Raw genomic sequence first — 16,928 nt, 5'->3', positions numbered from 1 at the left:
CCCCACCCATCTGCTCCAGCCCTGGGAGAGGAAGAGGAGGCACAGGAGAGGAAGAGGAGGCACATCATGGAGCTGGGAACCCTCGTGCAGAGCTGGAGCCTGGGTGGCCAGAGGAGAAGCTGTTTTCCTGCAGTGGAGCTGGAAAACCCACCAGAGGGGACACGGGAGAGATGAGCCACCGTGTCCGACTGGGACCGAGCCCCCTGGGCTGGGGACACTGTGCCCTGCCCAGTGCCCAGCCAAGCAGCCACTGCCCGGGCTGTGGGGTCCAGGACTGATCAGAAAGTGCAAAAGGAGAAATGCAACGGAAAAAGCAAAAGCTCTGTTTCAAGCCCTCATCCATGGGAGACACAGTTCCTGCCTGGAAACCCTCTTCTCCCCGTTTTTGGAGCAAGGATGTGACCCTGGTCACTCAGGAGCTGCGGGAAGGGCTGCGGGAGCCACCTAACTCGTGGGCACCCCCAGCAGTAAGCTTAGCAAGTGTGTGTATATATATATTTTTATATATATTTATCTCTATCTATCTCTCTCTCTCATGCAGCCCTAGGAATAGAGCAAGAGCAAACAGCCAAGCAAGAGGTCCGGATGGGAGCTCCTGTCTGCAGGGAGCAGGGGCACCCCAAGGCTCACTCGCACACTGCCCTCGCCTCCACGAGTGGTTTTTTCCTAGCTTATATTTTACAGCAGTACCGTAATTCCCTACAGTATCCCGAGCCCTGGCGCAGCAGGAGCTGTGGGACCGGAGCTGGCCCCGTCCCAGTGGGGTCTGCAGTGCTGGCACCCACTGCCCTGTCCCAGCCTGGAGCATGGGGTGGGCACCCGGGCTCTGGTGGGAGCCTGGGAGCTGCCTGTGCCACCCACCGTGCCTTGGCTTGCCCGGCGTGTCCCTGCCTGGCCTGGGGGACCCTCCCGACTGGGCAGGGAGAGCAGGGGGACCGTGTCCTCTCTGCCTTGCTGTCCCCCTGGAGCACTGTGAGCCCACGGAGAGCTGTTCTCCAGCTGAGCCCGTTTCCCCACCCGCAGCAAGCTGCTGCTGGGCCTGGGATCCACCCCAGCTCCGGGACATGCTGCTCTGACTCCGGGAAGTGCCACCGCGCTCCTTAGCACAGGCAGAGGACAGGTGACATGGCAGCGCTGTGACCCCCTGCCACCGAGGGAGTCTAGAGAAGAGAGAACTAGGGCACTAGCTTTTGGCTTTCAAAGCAGCAGGATTAATAAATTCCGCCTAAAAATGGAGTCCTGGGAAGCTGGACATGCAGCAGCGAGGAGGAGGATGAGGAGGACGAGGAGGTGGCGAGTGCCACGTGGGCGCCAGCGCTCCCGGATCAGCTGATGAGCGGAGCCGAGCGGTCGTTTGTCACCGTTGGCTTCAGCTGGACGTTGGCAAAGGGGTTCCTGTGGAGGAAGAGGAAGAGGAAGGAAGAGTTAACAGGGTGTGGAGGCCTGGGAGAGGACAGGGCACCGGCACAGCGAGCAGCAGCTGGCGAGACCCCAGGACCAGCAACGTTTGGGAAGGGCTTAAACTGGAAAAGCTCTGCCTTGCGGAGCCCCTGGCCCAGCTGCCCCACTTCTGGAGCTGCCCCCAATCCTGGAGCTGCCCCCACTCCTGGAGCTGCCCCCACTCCTGGAGCTGCCCCCACTCCTGGAGCTGCCCCCAATCCTGGAGCTGCTCCCACTCCTGGAGCTGCCCCACTCCTGGAGCTGCCCCCACTCCTGGAGCTGCCCCCAATCCTGGAGCTGCCCCCACTCCTGGAGCTGCCCCCACTCCTGGAGCTGCCCCCAATCCTGGAGCTGCTCCCACTCCTGGAGCTGCCCCCACTCCTGGAGCTGCCCCACTCCTCAGCTGCTCTCCCAGCTAAGCCGTGGTGGGTCAGAGATGAGCTGAGTGCCGCTGCAGGGGGATGTTCTCCTGCCCTGCTCTCCTTCAGCCTAAAGCTGGGGATGCCACTGGGGGCCAGGGCTGGTGAAGCTGCTCCTGCCTCCTCCCAGGCTGGACTCCAACAGTTCCCACAGACAGGAGCACTGCAGGATCACGCAGCCCTGGAGCAGGGAGTTATGGCTTCATCTCCTGGCCAAGGGCAGAGCTGGCAGCTCCCTCAAGAGCCCTTGTGCTGCCTTTGGGGAAGTTACTATCCAAGAGGAAGAGTGTGGGAGACTAAGGACACCTAGATGAGCTTGCCAAGAGTCCAGAGCCCAGACAGGCTGACCTTGGGTTTCACCTACCTGGGGTGTCCCCAGCACCCTCCTGCTGCCATGGTCACCTGGCCAGGACAGGGTGCAAGGACTGCCTAGGCACGGGCAGCATCCTTACCCCTTCTCCAGGAGGTCCCCTCTGTCCTCTCCCAGCAGGAGTTAATTCTCGGGAGCTGTGGGCAGCTCTGGGGGTCCCTCTGGCTGCCTGGGGAGCCACCAAGCACCCCCTGTTCTCCCTGCAGTCCCTCTGTCCTGTCTGCCCACTGCTCCCAGCCCTCTCCAGGAGCCACACAATCCTGTCCCCAGTGGGAGCAATGGCCACAGCCCCCCACGCCAGGTCCCACAGCTGGGCCTCTGGCTGGTCACCCACCGTGGGGGCACAGCCCTGCCAGCCCTGACGTGGGTTCAGGTAAAGTGCTGTGGTTACCATGTGCACCTGCACCGAGCACCTTTGGGATGTCCCCAGAAGCTTTGGGATGTCCCCAGCCATCTCCCAGAGCAGAAAGGAAGATGCTGGGACCTGCACCCTTCTGGGACAGGGTCTCACTGTCAGCCCCAGGCCCCCTCTCTGCCATCCCTCACCTCTCCACATTCGCTTTTTCTTTCCTTAAAAGATAAATTACTTTTGCTTAAAAATAGGGTAATTAATTTCACACCTAATTAATGCAGCTGCTTAGATCACTTTCCCTCCCAAGATGCCAAAATAGATTCTCAGGACTGGAGGGAGAGGAAAAGTTGCTTTGATGAGTCACCCGGGGCTCATTTAACTCTTTCTGTACTGGCAGAGAAGAGCCACTGGGATGGAGCCTGCAGCTCCAGGGAAAGCAGCTCATGGATCAAAGAGAAATGGGGAAGGAGCTCTCCAGGCTCTGCAGTGCCACCGAGGAGGGTCTCGACTCCTGGCGAGGCTCCTGCATCCCGTCCCTGGGGCCAGGACCAGGAGGCTCCTGGGACGAGTCTACAACAAAAAAAAAAAGCTGCTCAAAAAAAACCTGCGGTTAGTGCGGACGTGCCCCGCGCCGCTGGACGGGGCTGGGGCCAGCGGACACCTACAACCAAAGGGCTGGTTACGGGGAGCGGGGCAGCAGCAGCAGCTCAGCATCCCGGCAAGCGCAGCCGCGGCAGCGGGGCGAGCAGCACAGGCAGCCGGGGAGCCGCCAGCGGGACGGGGACAAGCGGTGGCGGAGGGAGGGGACGCGCTCGGCCGGCGCAGCGGGAAGCAGAGCGGTGGCACCGTCCCCGCGCAGCCCCGCGGCGTCACCCGCTGCCCAGCGCACCCAGGGCTCGGCCCCGCGACGCCGTCACTTACTAACTACGGGCAGGGGCACCTCAAAACCTGGCCACTTCAACATCGGGGCTGCAAGGGAAACAGAAGGCAGGTTGGAGGACGCCGGGACGCTTGATGGGAACAGAAGGTCGTGGTTAAGGAGAGACTTAAGGCCACGAGCCGGCCGGTGGCCACCTGGCCCGACAGCCCGCTGGCCACCCCGCACGCAGCGCCGGCGGGCAGAGGAAACAGGAGGAAAAAGAAGAAAAAGGAGGAAAAGTGGTGTTTATAGAGTCGCTGGTGCTGTGAGGAGGGGAAGGAAGGGCACGGCCAGCCGGGAGCTGTGGGAGTGCAGCGGCCGGGCACGGCGGGGGCTGCGGAAGGGAGGGGGCGGCTTCCTTCCCCCCCGTGCCGGCCATCGCCACTTTCCCACCGCCGGGAAAGCGCAGCCGGAGCCTTGGCATGCGGGAGCAGGAGCAGCATCACCCCTCAGATGCTCAGGGAGGGGGACCCGGCCCTAAAGCAGCTGTCGCTGCTCCCGCTCAGCGAAGCTGTTTAGTGCCGGCGGGGCTGAGCGCACAGGCAGCGTCCCCGGGGACGGAGCAGGGAACAAAAACACGGCCTGGGAATGCGCGGTGGGCGATGCAGGCGGTGAGGGCAGCACGCAGGCACGGCAGCCGAAAAAGACACCGAGGCCCAGCTCAATGCAATAAATAAAACTTTTATTCAAACAATAACTCAGTACAGGGCACAATTCTCTCTGGCTTTTAAAAAAAGGTTTTTCAGCACTTGACAATCTCCACACAGGCTTTGCTAGGCTGGGTTTGTGGTTTGTTTTGTTTTTTTTTTTCCCCCTCTACATTCAGCCATTCATCGTGAAATATCCTGGGTTAAAAATCCTTAGCAAAATTCGGACATCGATGCAGGAGGGGCTCAGAACAGTGTGCCGCCCGTAGGCAAGGAGATAACCCAAAAACTGGTTGGGGGCGGGGGGGTCTATTGCCAGCAATGTCCCAGTAAACAGGCAATGTCAGAGGTCTTAAAAATCACATCAGAAAAAAGCGTGAACAGCTTTGCAGTGGAGACGGCCACGGGCACTGGGAGGGCTACGGCCGGGCTAGTGCGGGAGCGGGACCCCCAGTGCGGGGTGGGAGCCCCCCGGGCACTGCCTCGCTCAAGCCGGGTTTGGGCACGCGAGCAGCCCTCGGAGCCCCAGCCCTAACGTGAGGTAACAATACCTTGCTACAAAAAATATATATATATATATATATTTATAAAACAACCAGGAGTAACCCTTCCGGGGGGGTTCCCACGGCCGGCGGGACCCCAGCCCAGAAGCAGCCCTTTCCCCGGGGCGGGAGCTCTGTGCCATCCGCTTCTCCCAAAGCCACCACGGCGGGATGGAAGCGGATCGGGCCGAGGGGGAGGCGCGGGGACGCTGCCCCCCCCTCCAGGAATGGCATCCCGGGCACGGGCATCCCGGATGCTCAGTAACAGTACGGACACCAGAGGCCATGCATATGTGATCCAGTCTGGGAGTTTGGTCCAGGCTCGTGCGGGGCGGCCGGCGCGGCCCCTTGGGGGGGACAGGGCACTGCTAACATCACACGGGAGGACAAACACCGGGTCCCACTGAGTGACAACTGCACCTGGGCTGTGAGCACAGACCTGGCAGCAGTTTCTGCTCCAAAAAGGCTTCAGAAACAAGGGCACTGTGAACACCAGGGAGGGGTGAGAAGCACCATGGTTTCCTTGAAGATCACAAGAGTTTCAAATCCAAAAGAAGTAGAGAAAGAGAAACGAAAGGGAAGGAAAAAAAAGGGGGGGGTGGGGGAAAGAAGCAGAAAGCTCTTCCAAGCAGCAAGGGGCCGCTGCGAGCCCAGGTGTCCTCACACCGTTGATACCAAACTGCCACTGCCGCTGCGGAACAAAGCACAGAGATGCCAGAGTGGCCGCGGGGCAGCAGCGAGCCGGGAGCGAGCCCAGCTCCCCTCGCGGCACCGTGGGACCCACCACGGCCGGGCGGCGAGCTCCACCCAGCCACGGGCTCGGGCTCAGCCCCAGGAGCGAGACGGGGCAGCTCCGAGGCAGAGGGGATGGAGGAAAGGCCCCGGAGCGTGGGCTCTCCGTGGCTTCCCTATCCAGGCGTGAGCCTGGAGGAGGGCGGGAGACGCGACTCTCTGGAGGAGCACGAGCTTGGGGACACCAGGCTGGCGCTGGGACCTGCCCTCCCTGCGTCCCCCCCCCCTCTCACAGATGAGACCTGGCCCCATCCCAGCCAGTGCCAGTCCCCGGGGAGCCCATGCAGGGACCCCTGTGGGGTCACAGCCCCACGGCTTTGCCCACAGCCAACACCAACAGCTCGCAGGGAATGTGACGGGAAGGTGACATCTTACCTGTTGACGGACCTCGTCCCGTAGTCGTCGAGACCCTGTGGAGAAGAGGGAAGGAAGCAGAGTGAGGGCTGTGCCTGCTCAAGTGCCACCGGAGGGTCACATGAACAAACCAAAGTGCATCAAGACCCTGATGCATTTGGAGAGGAACGGAAGATATGGAGATGATTGGAGTGGGATTCAGACAGCAGGGACTGAAGTTCCACCACTCCCTGTAGGATTTATCTGGCCAGACATGGAAAAGCGACTGCTGGGAGAGCCCTGCTCTGCTCTGCCCAGCCCCTCTGAGGAACAGAGCTCTGGCTGCTGCTGAGATGCTGAGACTGTTGGAAAAGGGCTGCACGACTGAGACACCAGTGAAATGTTCTGTGCAAAGAGGGGCTGCCTGTATTCACTCCCACCAGAAACCCACAGGGTTTTGGACCATTTTCTCCTTTAGCCGGTGCTGAGCAGGCTTTGCAGGGAGGGACCGAGGGGCAGGTGGGGACCAGGCCTGGAGAACATCCCTCAAGGACATCTCTCCTTGAGCAAGGGCCTGCCCTGGGATACGACTGGAGCAGCTCTGCTCTCCATGACAAACATGGAGAAAACTGCAGGAAAGAGGGAGAGTCTCTGGCCTTCGAGCTGGCCATGCACCAGCAACCAGAGACCCACATTCCCACCTTCCCAGGAATGTTCCCAGTCCCAAAATACCAACCCCAGCAGCAAATCCTGCTGAGAAACCCCAGCAAAACAGCAAGAAGTGGGGCTGTGCTTCCACCCCACTCCCTGCAGAGAGGACCAGATCCCAGCTGACGTGCCCTGTGGAAGGGTCGGTGCTGACTGCCCTTCTCTCTCCCTCCTCGTCCTCTCCCCATCTGCCAGCACATGATGCCAGCATGGCTCATCCCACTGTGCTCATTGTGGTAGGAGAGCTCCCCTACACCAGTAGCTCCTGGGTTAGGCTGATCCCATCTGCTGTGCATCCTCTCCCTGGCTTGTTATCCAAGAAGCCCTGGGCTTGCTTTGGACACTCTGGAATCCTGTCCAGGATCTGCCCCAGTGTCCCCACGGGACTGTCACCGGCTTGAAGTGGCACATGCCAGAGAAAACACTTCCAGCTGCCTGTGAGCAGCCTGTTTCTGGTGGGAGACTCCCATGGAGTCGGCAAGTGTTGTCCTTTGGGGGTTTACGGGGCCATTTTGTGCCACTGCTCCCCGTGCCTTGCCCGTTTCTCCCCATCCATGGGCTCCCTGCATCCCTTCACCCCAGCAGAGGTGCTGGGCAGGAGCAGGGCCCAGGCAAGGCACGCGGATCACCAGGCACAAAACAGCCAAATTTCCATAAATCCCAAGGGAAACATTGCAAGCGTCAGACTTACAGCTGTCGACCTAGCGTAAGGCTTGTAGTGAGCGGAGGGTGCTTGGCAGAGGCCACTGGAATAGTCTTTAATTGCACACCCATAGGGCATTAGGTAGTCCTAAAACAACGAACAGAGGTTGGAGAGCCGCCCTCGGCACCCCCACGCATCCGCAGCACGCTGGGACGGGGACCGGGAACGCTCCCGCTCGTCCCATCCCAGTGGGACAGGGAGCTGCAGAGCCCTGGCCAGCGCAGCAGGGACTGTGCCCAGGGATCTGCTCCAGCATCCCCCAGTGCTCAAACGCCCCCCCGGAGCGGGAGAAGCCGGCGGGAGAAGCTCACCTGGGAGAAGGCGGGCACGGCCACGCTGTACGGCCGCTGCTTGAAGGTGTTGCCGCCCTGTGCCGGGAAGGCCTGGGAGGCCATGCCATAGTCTGGCGGCGGGATGGAGATGTCGTCCTTGTCCAGCAGGTTGCCAGTGCTGCTGCTCTTCCCTTGCTGCAGGCTGGGGGGCCCAGAGCAGAGGCGTCAGCTCCGTGCGGGGACCCCCAGGCCACCCACCCGCTCGTGGCAAAAGCCACCCAGAGCCAGCAACCACCCCGCTGTGCTGCTGTTCCTAAGGAGAATTCCAAAGGAATTCCTAAGTCCCACCCCAAGGACACAGACTCGCTGTCACCCCACACCACGCTCCTACCTGGTGTGGACCCGCTCGCTGCCATCATTGTCAAGGACCCGTGTGTAGGAGAAAGGAAACCAGCCCCTCCTGAAAGGCAAAGGCGGGGATGAAGCCAAACCCAGGTTTGTCCACGGAGACGAGGCTGCTCCCGAGGACACCCAGCACACTCACATTTTGGTTTTCTCGCTCTCTCCGTAGTGCCAGCCGTCCCGGGCCTCGGGCACCAGCAGTGTGATGAGGTCCCCCTCCTTGAAGCTCAGGAGGGTGCTGTTATCCCCGGCAGCGTGCGAGAAAATCGCCTGCACCCTCGTCCGGCCGTTCCTCTCGAGCCCGGCGGCCATGGAGCTGGAGCGTGGCAGTGTCTTGTTTTCAGCTGGGGGAACAGACACCAGTGGGTGCCCCAAATCCTTCACCCCAAGGCCATCCCCAGGCACAGGACAGGTCCCAACCCCTCCTTGTTTCAGCCCAGGTTGTACTACAGCCTTCAGTGTGACTCACACCTTCCCCCTCAACAAGCAGGATCAGGCTCTCGGCATCACCCACCAGCCACGGCAAAGGGAGCAGGTTCCCCGTGCCAGATTCCACAAGATTTTCCTCCTGGAAATCCCTGGGAGACCCCAGGGCAGAGCCCAGCTCCAGCATTTCCTAACGTCCAGGAGGCACAAGCAGCACTTGACGCTGCAGGGATGCTGTGGTCACTGTCCCCTCACCACCAGCACCCCCAGCAACCATCCCCACCCGGTCCCCTGGACCTCTCCTGCGGGCACCGTCCGGCAGAGCCGGCGCCAGGGCCCCCGGCAGCGGGGCCGGGGCCTCACCTGAGGCGTAGCTGTTTTTCGGTGGCACGTTTTTGCGAACTGGGAGTGTATTGGAGTAAGAGTCACTCAGCTGCTTCTGAGGCTGGGGAGGAGATAAAGATTTGGGCTGTGCTGGCTTCATCTCAGACCAGTGGTTGTACCCGTCGCTGTCAGAGCCTGAGACTCCGTTCATCACTGGCATGGCCTCCTGCGCCGACATGCGCTACGAGAGAGGAGGGGAGGGGGACACCGAGTGGCTTCGTTAGGGCACCCCCTGCAGCTCCAGGGCCATCCCACTGCAGCTCCCCAGTGGGACACAGCTCCAGGGAGAGAGGCAAATCGGAGCTTCGTCCTGTTGGGTTTAGTTCCCAGCCAAACCAAGCTGCTCTGGGTGGAGCAGTGGGGTCACCTCTGTGGTATCTTACTGCTCTGAGCTCCCCAAAATCTGACAATTCCCTGCTGAGTGCTATGCTCAGCTCGTGTCACCACATCAGTGGGACACTCTCTTCTGAAGGGTCCTTCATCCCACAGGTCACTCCAGGCCTTTCTCCTGCCGTTACTGGGGTACCTGGGTTCAGTCCCACAGCTCGGGGACCGGCCTGGACAGGCAGGTCCAGCCCGTGGGCTCCTCAAACAGCGCCTGGCTCTGCCAGAGCTCAGTGACTCTGCTGGGATGGGGTGGGACAGGCTGCCCGTCCCCAGGTCAAGCTCCTCCCCACATCCCAGGATGGCCCAGCACGGGGCTGCCCATCCCTGCCATCAGTGACAGTCCATCCGAGGGCAACTTGCCGAGGACAGCGGTGACACCGGCCTGGCCTCATCCCTCCGGCTTTGCTCAGAAGGGCAGGACAGCTTCCACCAGAGATACTTACTCCTACAAAAGGTGCCAGCTCCGGGGGGACAGGGAGAGGTTTGGCACCAGGGATGGGATCAGAGATGATGAGGTTGGACTTGGATGTGGACAGAGGGCTGGGCATAATGGTGCCATTGCTGCTGGCAGCCATCTGCTGCATCAGCTGTATGGCGCGGTCCGGGATCTTGTTGGGGTCCGAGCAGGATTGCTGCCACAGCGGCAGCTTCTGCGTCAGCATCTCCTTCCCCTGCAAGAGCAAAACGAGGCGTGAGGGCACAGGGGTGCAGGTGGTCTGCCCCCCTTCCCTGGGCAGCACCACACGGATCCGGGGCTGAGCCGGTCTGGGATTGATCAATGGCTCCGTGCATGGCACAGGCAAGATAACACACAGGGACATCCTGCTTCCAGGCTCCGATGGCAGCAGAGCCAGGCAGGTGTCATGAAAAATGGGAATGAGGGAAGGAAAAGGTAATCCATCTCCCCAGTTTATTCCAAGATATCCTGTGTGCAGCGTCTCCAGGCTGCAGGGAGCTGGGCAGGGAGCTGGGCCCCACGTGGAACAGAGAAATAAAACTGACCCAAAAGCTTGGCAGGGCACAGCCCGTGCTCCAGGCTGTCCCCACATCCCGAGGGATGAGCTGCTTCCTTTGGGTGCTCAGCCCCAACGGCCTCCAGGCCCCTGTGCTGCATGCAAGCCCCACTGCTCCATGCCTGCAGGACTGGCAGCCAATTGTTCCAAGGGGGAAATAAATGGGAGCCAAACTTGTCCTTATTCACCCAGAATGTACGAGCATCCCCTTGTGTGACTCAGAGGGGGAAGATGTCCCAACCCCCTCGAGGTCACTCCCCAATACAGCCAAAGGTGACCCTATGTCTCTGCTCTGCCTCATCTGGAGACAAAATGTGGTTCTGCATATCAAAATCCCCCTCTAAATGCAATTTCAAAATCCCTGCACATTTCCCCAACACCAGCCAGCAGGTCCAGCCTCATGAGCATCCTGCAGGAGCCACGGGCAGCAGCACAACGGAGTTTTTAGCAGGACACACACCACGCTCTGGACAAGCCACTGGCCAAGTCCCTCCTGCAATATCAGCCTCTGCGTGCTGCTGCAGCAAGGTTTTGGTTCGTTCCTGCTGACCGCCAGCCCTGGGGGGTGTTTTTTCCCCTCCTGCACTCCACTCGCCAAGCCAAGCGTGGATCCATGCTGTGGATGTGCCAGGACAGAGCTGACTAATCCCAACTCCCTCTCCTGCTCCAGTGCCAAGCGTGGCAGTGACAGATGGCTGCTGTGAGCCACGGAGGTGGTGGGGAACAACCAGAACGGGAGAACGAGGCTGCAGGAGCAGCACCAGCCCTCGTCTGGATGGATGGATTCTGCTCCAGACCCATGCAGGTGCTGCAGCTTCCCAGGCGGGCAGGGGGCAGCTCCAGCCCTGGTGCAGGACATGGGGGCAGCCATGGGCAGGAGGGATGTGGAGCTCTCACGGGCAAGAGGGATTTGCAGCAGCTGCTCCTACTGGGGGCACCTTCCCTGGAGTCACCCCCTCGGGTCCCTGAGCTGCAGGGGCTGCACCAGCTGTGCCTTTTGGGATATCAGGCTGTTCTACGGGACGCAGCTTGAGCTGGGAGCCTCCACCCAGTGCCAGGGCAGCCAGGACTGGCTCCGGCGGGTGCCACTCACCTTGGCGTGGTAGGTGATGGCGCTCTTGGCCACCGCGCACTGTTTCTCTACCAGGAAGCAGAACCGTCTCCTCTCTTCCGTCAGGGCTGTCTTGTAGCCATCGGAGACGTAGTTTTCCAGCTCCCCTTGCTTGTTGCTGATGGCTTCGATGTACTGGAACAGGGAGAGGAGCAGGGAGGGGGCTGCCGGCAGCGCCGCGGGGCAGGCGGTGCCGCGGCAGCCGCGGAGAAGGGGCGGGCGGCGCGGGCGGGACCCCGGCACGGGACACACACAGGGACACACACGTGTGCCTGCACAGCCCCCAGCCCGCCCTTACTCATCGGAGCCCCCCACGCAGAGGCGCTGACTCAGCCCGTGGGCTGCACGGGACGAGCTGTACCCAGCGGCCGCCCGCTCACCACCCGGGCTCGGAGGCGCTGCCGGGGGCCGGGGGCTGCCCTGGCGGCCCCAGGACTGGCAGCGGCCCCCGCAGCCCCCGGGCTGTGCCGAGTCCCTGCCCGCTGCCGAGGGATGGCACAGGGACCCTGCCACACACAGGGCCGCCAGCGCTTCTGAAACTCCCGGCAGCGCCGTCACTCCGTATTTACCACAGGGGACACAGAGGTGGTGCCGGGGCAGTGCCACACCCTGGCACAGGACGCCCTGGCTGTTCCCTGGTGCCACACCCTGGACTGGCAGACACTGTGGCCCTGCCAGGAGCAGCTGGAGGCTCCTCCTCTGGCTCCTGCTCTCCCGACGTGATGGGTGCCAGCACGGCTGTGCCACGCTGGGCTCTGCCAGCACCACAAGGGCTGGGCTGGGGAAACCCGGCTGCTTTGCCCTGTGTGATGGAGAGGTGGCACAGGGGACTCCAGGGACCACCAGCCTCCCTGAATACAGAACACACGAGGTGCCCGCAGCTCCCTGACCCGGCCACTTCCTCCTCCCTTCATCCCTTTGGATGCTCCCAGCTTCCACCTGCCACGTGGCACCAGGGGAGCAGCCACCGAGGCTCTGAGAGCAGCACCTCTTGCCCATCACTGTCCCACACTGACACCTCCTTGCCACCACCTCTTCCCTAGCACAGTGGGACCACGACACTGGAAAGCCACAACACCCCCAGCCCAGGCAGGGCTGGACCTGCTTCAGGCAGCCCAAGCTTCTCTGAGATGGGAATTAAACTGGAAATTCAGGGCCCGAAGCAGCTTTGCTGCTTCTTCACGGTTATCAGTTATTTTTAGCATGTTACAATATTTATTAAGAGATACATAAAATGGAGCAAACCAACAAAAGCAGCAAGATTCAGTGACATTCCAGACTTCAAAGGGGGATTATTTTGGGGCTGGACCTGCTCCTGGCTCCCACCCTGCTCCAAGCACCCCCTGAGAGCAAAACCCAGCGCAGGGCTCGTGCTGTAGCCAGCAGGTTTTGGGTCTCCCCACATTGCACCAACCTGGGTGAAGGAAAGCGTGTCAGGGAGAAACGGATTAAAAACCCATTTTGCAACCAACAACCCTATTTCAAAGAGAATTTTTTCCTCCAGAATGAGAAAATCCAGTGCAAACGCCTGCGGCCATGAGGAGGAATAAGCAGAGGGAGCTGAGCTGATGCCACTGGGCACACAGGCGGAAGGGATGGAGGTTTTGGCATCACCCCGAGGCAGAGACACGGGGCACAGCCGGGCTGTGCCAGCACAGAGGCGCTGGGGCAGCGTGGCACAGGAGGAGGCAGCAGCAAATCTTGGCACACAAAGCCCCCGGAGGAGCGATGCAGGCACCAGAGGAGGAGGAGGAGGAGGAGGAGGATGCGCTGGGGAAGGCACCGCTCCTGCCGTGGGCTCGGGCCGGCAGCACGCCGCCTCCTCCTGGGTATTATTAGCCTGGGAACAGCGCAGGGACAGAGCCCAGAGGCAGCAGCCTGGCAGCGGTGATGGGAGCTGGGGAATGGATGCCCCAGTGCCAGCCTGAAGAGCCCCCAGCCCCTCCAGCACAGCTACACCCAGGACGGGCAGAGCGTGATGCCCACACTCCTCCACACCACGGGCAGCTCCACAAGACGTTTCTACCCCAGGGGAAGGGGCAGGACAACGCTCCCCCTCCTGCAGAGCCCCATTTCTGGAAGGAAAGCGCAACCCTGACGGCACCTGAAATAGCAGGAGAGCAGGAGCACACACAGACCCCGATCCCCATTAATTTAATTAAATTTAATTTTCCCCCCATCATCCTGCTTAATTTACTAACTGGGCCATCAAGAAGGAGAAGGTGAGGAGTGAAAAGAGCTCAGCTCCAGCTAATTTGGCTCAGTAGCACGAGGCCCATCCCGCCACGATTCCCTGCAGGATCCCCATGGCTGGGTCAGGCACGGCGGGCGGGCACGGCTCCAGCCCAGGCACACCACAACACAGGGAGCAACCCTGATCCTAGCAGCGTGAGAGCTCCAGCTTTCAGCAGGATTTAAATACGCAGGTACAAGCCTTATTTACACCCCTGCTCTCAGGCTGGTTTTGCAAGGCTCCTGCTAATTCCTGTGCTGAGGAAAGGCTTGTCTCAGCCAGTCGGAACACGCCGCTCCGCGAGCGCAGAGCCCACGCTCTAAACTTAGTACTCAGAGCTTTATATACTTTATGTAAATATGCTCCGTGTGCCATTGATTTATCCACAGCCTTGATTTTACACGTTATTCCATCACAAAATGGCGAGCGACACTCCTTGTTCACGAGGTGGTTTTCAGTTTGGGTTTGCTCAGAATGACAGTGGGCTTTCAGATAACGCCCAGAAAGGCAAATTTAAATGAAAAGCCTGTTAAGTATGCCAGATGCACGGGGGAAAAGTAACACACAAAGCACAGTGTAAGATCTCGGGACTGCACTCCAAGGAGAAGCTCTGCCTTACCCAGGAGTGAGGCTTCACCTGCAGCCAGGTGCCCACCAGGACCCTCAGGGCTGCTGCTCTCGTCTCCATTCCCCAGAAAAGGGGGAAATCTCAGCCACCCCACACTCTGAACCACAGCCAAACACCTTTCTCAGCTTGGCATGACCTGATGCCCTGTAAGGGCAAGGTGCTTCCCTGCCAGGTTCAGCAGCTTCCCCAGGACCCCACTGACAAGCACAAACCACTCAAGCACTGCACTGTAAACTGAGACCTTGACTGATCGAGGTTGTCAGCTTCAAATTCACGGGTTAAGAATCGTCTAAATAAAATTCCCAGTTTGAAGGAGGAGAAAGAAATCCCATCTGTGATGCGAGCAGGCAGGGAGGCAGCCGGGGCGGCGGTCGCGCCCAAAGCCAGGGCCACACACCAGAGCCACCCAACAGCTCCAGAAAATCTTTTCTGGGTTTCTAGGTTGGAGAGGCCTCAAATAACTCCCCCGTGCCGCGCCCCCCCGCCTCCCGCATCCACTTCCAATTCACCGGGAGCCGCTGACCTAATTAGCAGTGTCAGCACGTGGCGGCGCCGGGCAGAGGCTTTGCCTGCTGGGATTCTTCCAGGATGCTGCCGTGGGGCCGGGCTGGCTCCTGCCCGCTCCTGGGGCACCCCCGGCTGCGGGGGCCCCGCCAGGGAACCCCCGGAGTGGGCACAGGAGCGGGGCTGGAGCCAGGGCGGGCAGCGGCACAGCCAGAGCCAAAGCGAGTCACCCCGCGGGTCAGCCGGGGAACTGGGAGCACGAGCAGATGAAAAGGGAACGAGCTGAAAAGGGAACGAGCTGCTGCCAAGTGCCAGCTCGAGCAGCCGCTGTCGTCCCGCACAGGGCACGCAGCCCTGCCGCCTCCCCAACGCCACGGCGACAGCTTCCTCGGGGAGGTGGGGATCAAAGAGCAGCTGAGGAGTGTCAGGGCCGGAGCTGCGAGGAGCACGCGCTGCTGTCGGCGCAGGTGGAGCAGCAGCGAGCTCCAGCCGAGCCTTTGATAACCACAGCCTCGCTGGGAAATGAGTTCAGACCTCCCATCCCAGCCTGGAACGTGCAAACACAGGGAAAACGAGCCAAGGGCAGCGCTGAGCTCCACCACCACAGAAATCATCACTCCAGATCCTTCTCAGTGTGTTTGGCACCGACCAGGCTGAGCCAAGGGCTGGCTCCAGGGACAAGAGGGGACCCCCCAGCAGGCAGGAGCTGCCTTGGGGTCACCAGCACAGCACAGGCATGAATTCTGGGGCCAGAAAGCCAAGGGGAGCACGTGGCAGACACGCTTCCACCCAGCACCAGGAGGGATGCAGAGCAGGGAGGGGTTGTGCCAGCTCCAGCTCTCATCCCAAGGAGGGATCGGTCAGGACCAGCAGCACAGAGCAGTGGGAGAAGAGAAAGGAAAGGTCAGGGAAGAGAGAGGACTGTGCTGGATCGATGCAGCAGGCTGAAATACCTGGAAGGAGTAAACATGGAGAGGAGGGAGGATTTGCTTAGGCAATCATGAGGGAGAACAGCTAGAAATTGGACAGGATAAAAAAGAAGTTAGGTTGATTAGCAGGGCAAGAGCATCTGAGCTGGGGAACAGACTCAAGGCAAACCTGCTGAAACCCCACCACAGCACAGAGGCAAAACGAGCAGAGCAAGCAGCCAGGCGTCCTCAGCCCGGACAGCTTTTCCTCATTCCCAGAAACTGCTGCTTGTGAGGCAGCTGGCAGACCCTGGAGCGGCCTCGGGGGAGGCACTGTCCCCTCCTGTCCCCTCCTGCAGCCCCCCCCAGCCCCGTGTGCCACCGAGGGAGGCTGGCTGGTGTGTCCAGCCAGGCACGACCCCCTGGATCCCAGCCCGGGGATATCCCAGGCTCTTCCACAGCCAGGAAGGAGAGCAGAGCTCAGGATGAGCCCTGACCCATCCTCTCCTGCAATATGGCAAATAAAACAAGGAATGGCCACCACTGGCCACCACAGGAGCCCAAAGCCATTTCCCTGCCTTCTGCGGGGACACTGAGCCTGCGGGAGCCCCCCAGAACCACAGCAGAGCCCTGCAGGTCTCCCAGGGTGGGGACAACCCCCCCCTGCCCCGCACAGCACCCGCACCCCCAGGCAGGAGAAGGGGAGACCTGGCCCTGCTGTGCTGCCCAGCAGCCCGGCTGCAGCCAAAGCTCCGTGGGGATCACAGCTGGGCCAGGGCTGCTGCTGCTTATCTGAGGTGATGGGAAAGGCAGAGCGGATCCTGGGGAGCCAGCCCCAGGGCCGGGGGCGCCGGGCTGCCCCCCTCCCCCGGGAAGGGCTGTCTCCCCTCGTTTTGTCACATCTGCAGCAGCCCCAGCCCTGCCCTGCTGCCACATCGGTGTTACATAAAATCCAGAGAGCAGAGCAGCAGGGGGATGCTGGCTGCACCTTCTCCTGCCTAGAACGTTCCTCAGGGCAGGATCAGCAGCTCCCTGCACAGATTTGGTGCCCGAGTGCTCACGACCCAGCCCTGAGCTGCACAGGCACTTCCAGGATGTGCCCCACCCAGGGATGGGGCAGCCACAGCTTCCCTGGACACCCTCTGCCAGGGCCTCATCCCCTCACAGGGAAGAATTTCTCCCCCAGTTTCCCATCTAACCCTGCCCTCTGACAGTGGGAAGCCATTGCCCCTGTCCTGTCACTCCAGGCCTTGTCCAAAGTCCCTCTCTTGGAGCCTCTTTAGATGCTGGAAGGGGCTTCTCTTCTCTTGCTGGGTTTGGGCACATGTCCTCGCTCAGCCTAAACCCCAGTGAAAGCTGGACAGAGTCACCTGGAGCCGCTGAGCTCGGAGTCCTTCCCTGTTTGACTTTCACATAAACCTCGTAGCCTGGTTTG

General features: G+C 60.9%; 1 protein-coding gene across 8 annotated transcripts in view; it reads right to left on the bottom strand.

Moving 5' to 3' along the window:
- Nucleotides 1–271: 271 nt before the first annotated feature.
- The window catches only part of BAIAP2 (BAR/IMD domain containing adaptor protein 2), a 39,256-nt gene continuing 22,599 nt past the window's right edge, over nucleotides 272–16,928 (bottom strand). Inside the window, exons 7-16 of one of the 8 annotated variants that reach the window (XM_053960054.1) lie at nucleotides 11,203–11,355; nucleotides 9,540–9,767; nucleotides 8,689–8,890; nucleotides 8,042–8,243; nucleotides 7,889–7,957; nucleotides 7,537–7,699; nucleotides 7,214–7,312; nucleotides 5,857–5,891; nucleotides 3,503–3,550; nucleotides 272–1,395 (exon numbers count right to left, since the gene is read on the bottom strand). In XM_053960054.1, coding sequence (XP_053816029.1) covers nucleotides 3,523–3,550; nucleotides 5,857–5,891; nucleotides 7,214–7,312; nucleotides 7,537–7,699; nucleotides 7,889–7,957; nucleotides 8,042–8,243; nucleotides 8,689–8,890; nucleotides 9,540–9,767; nucleotides 11,203–11,355 — 1,179 coding nt within the window. In that variant the 3' untranslated portion in view covers nucleotides 272–1,395; nucleotides 3,503–3,522. Of the gene's footprint in view, nucleotides 1,396–3,502; nucleotides 3,551–4,161; nucleotides 5,381–5,856; nucleotides 5,892–7,213; nucleotides 7,313–7,536; nucleotides 7,700–7,888; nucleotides 7,958–8,041; nucleotides 8,244–8,688; nucleotides 8,891–9,539; nucleotides 9,768–11,202; nucleotides 11,356–16,928 lie in introns of those variants that run through there. The other 7 variants (XM_053960052.1, XM_053960058.1, XM_053960056.1 and 4 more) reach the window with 7 other exon arrangements.

The sequence above is a fragment of the Vidua chalybeata genome, chromosome 19, assembly GCF_026979565.1.
Source record: "Vidua chalybeata isolate OUT-0048 chromosome 19, bVidCha1 merged haplotype, whole genome shotgun sequence".
Lineage (NCBI taxonomy): Eukaryota > Metazoa > Chordata > Aves > Passeriformes > Viduidae > Vidua > Vidua chalybeata.
Note: the sequence above shows the minus strand (reverse complement) of the source record. Positions and strands in the feature narration are given on the sequence as shown.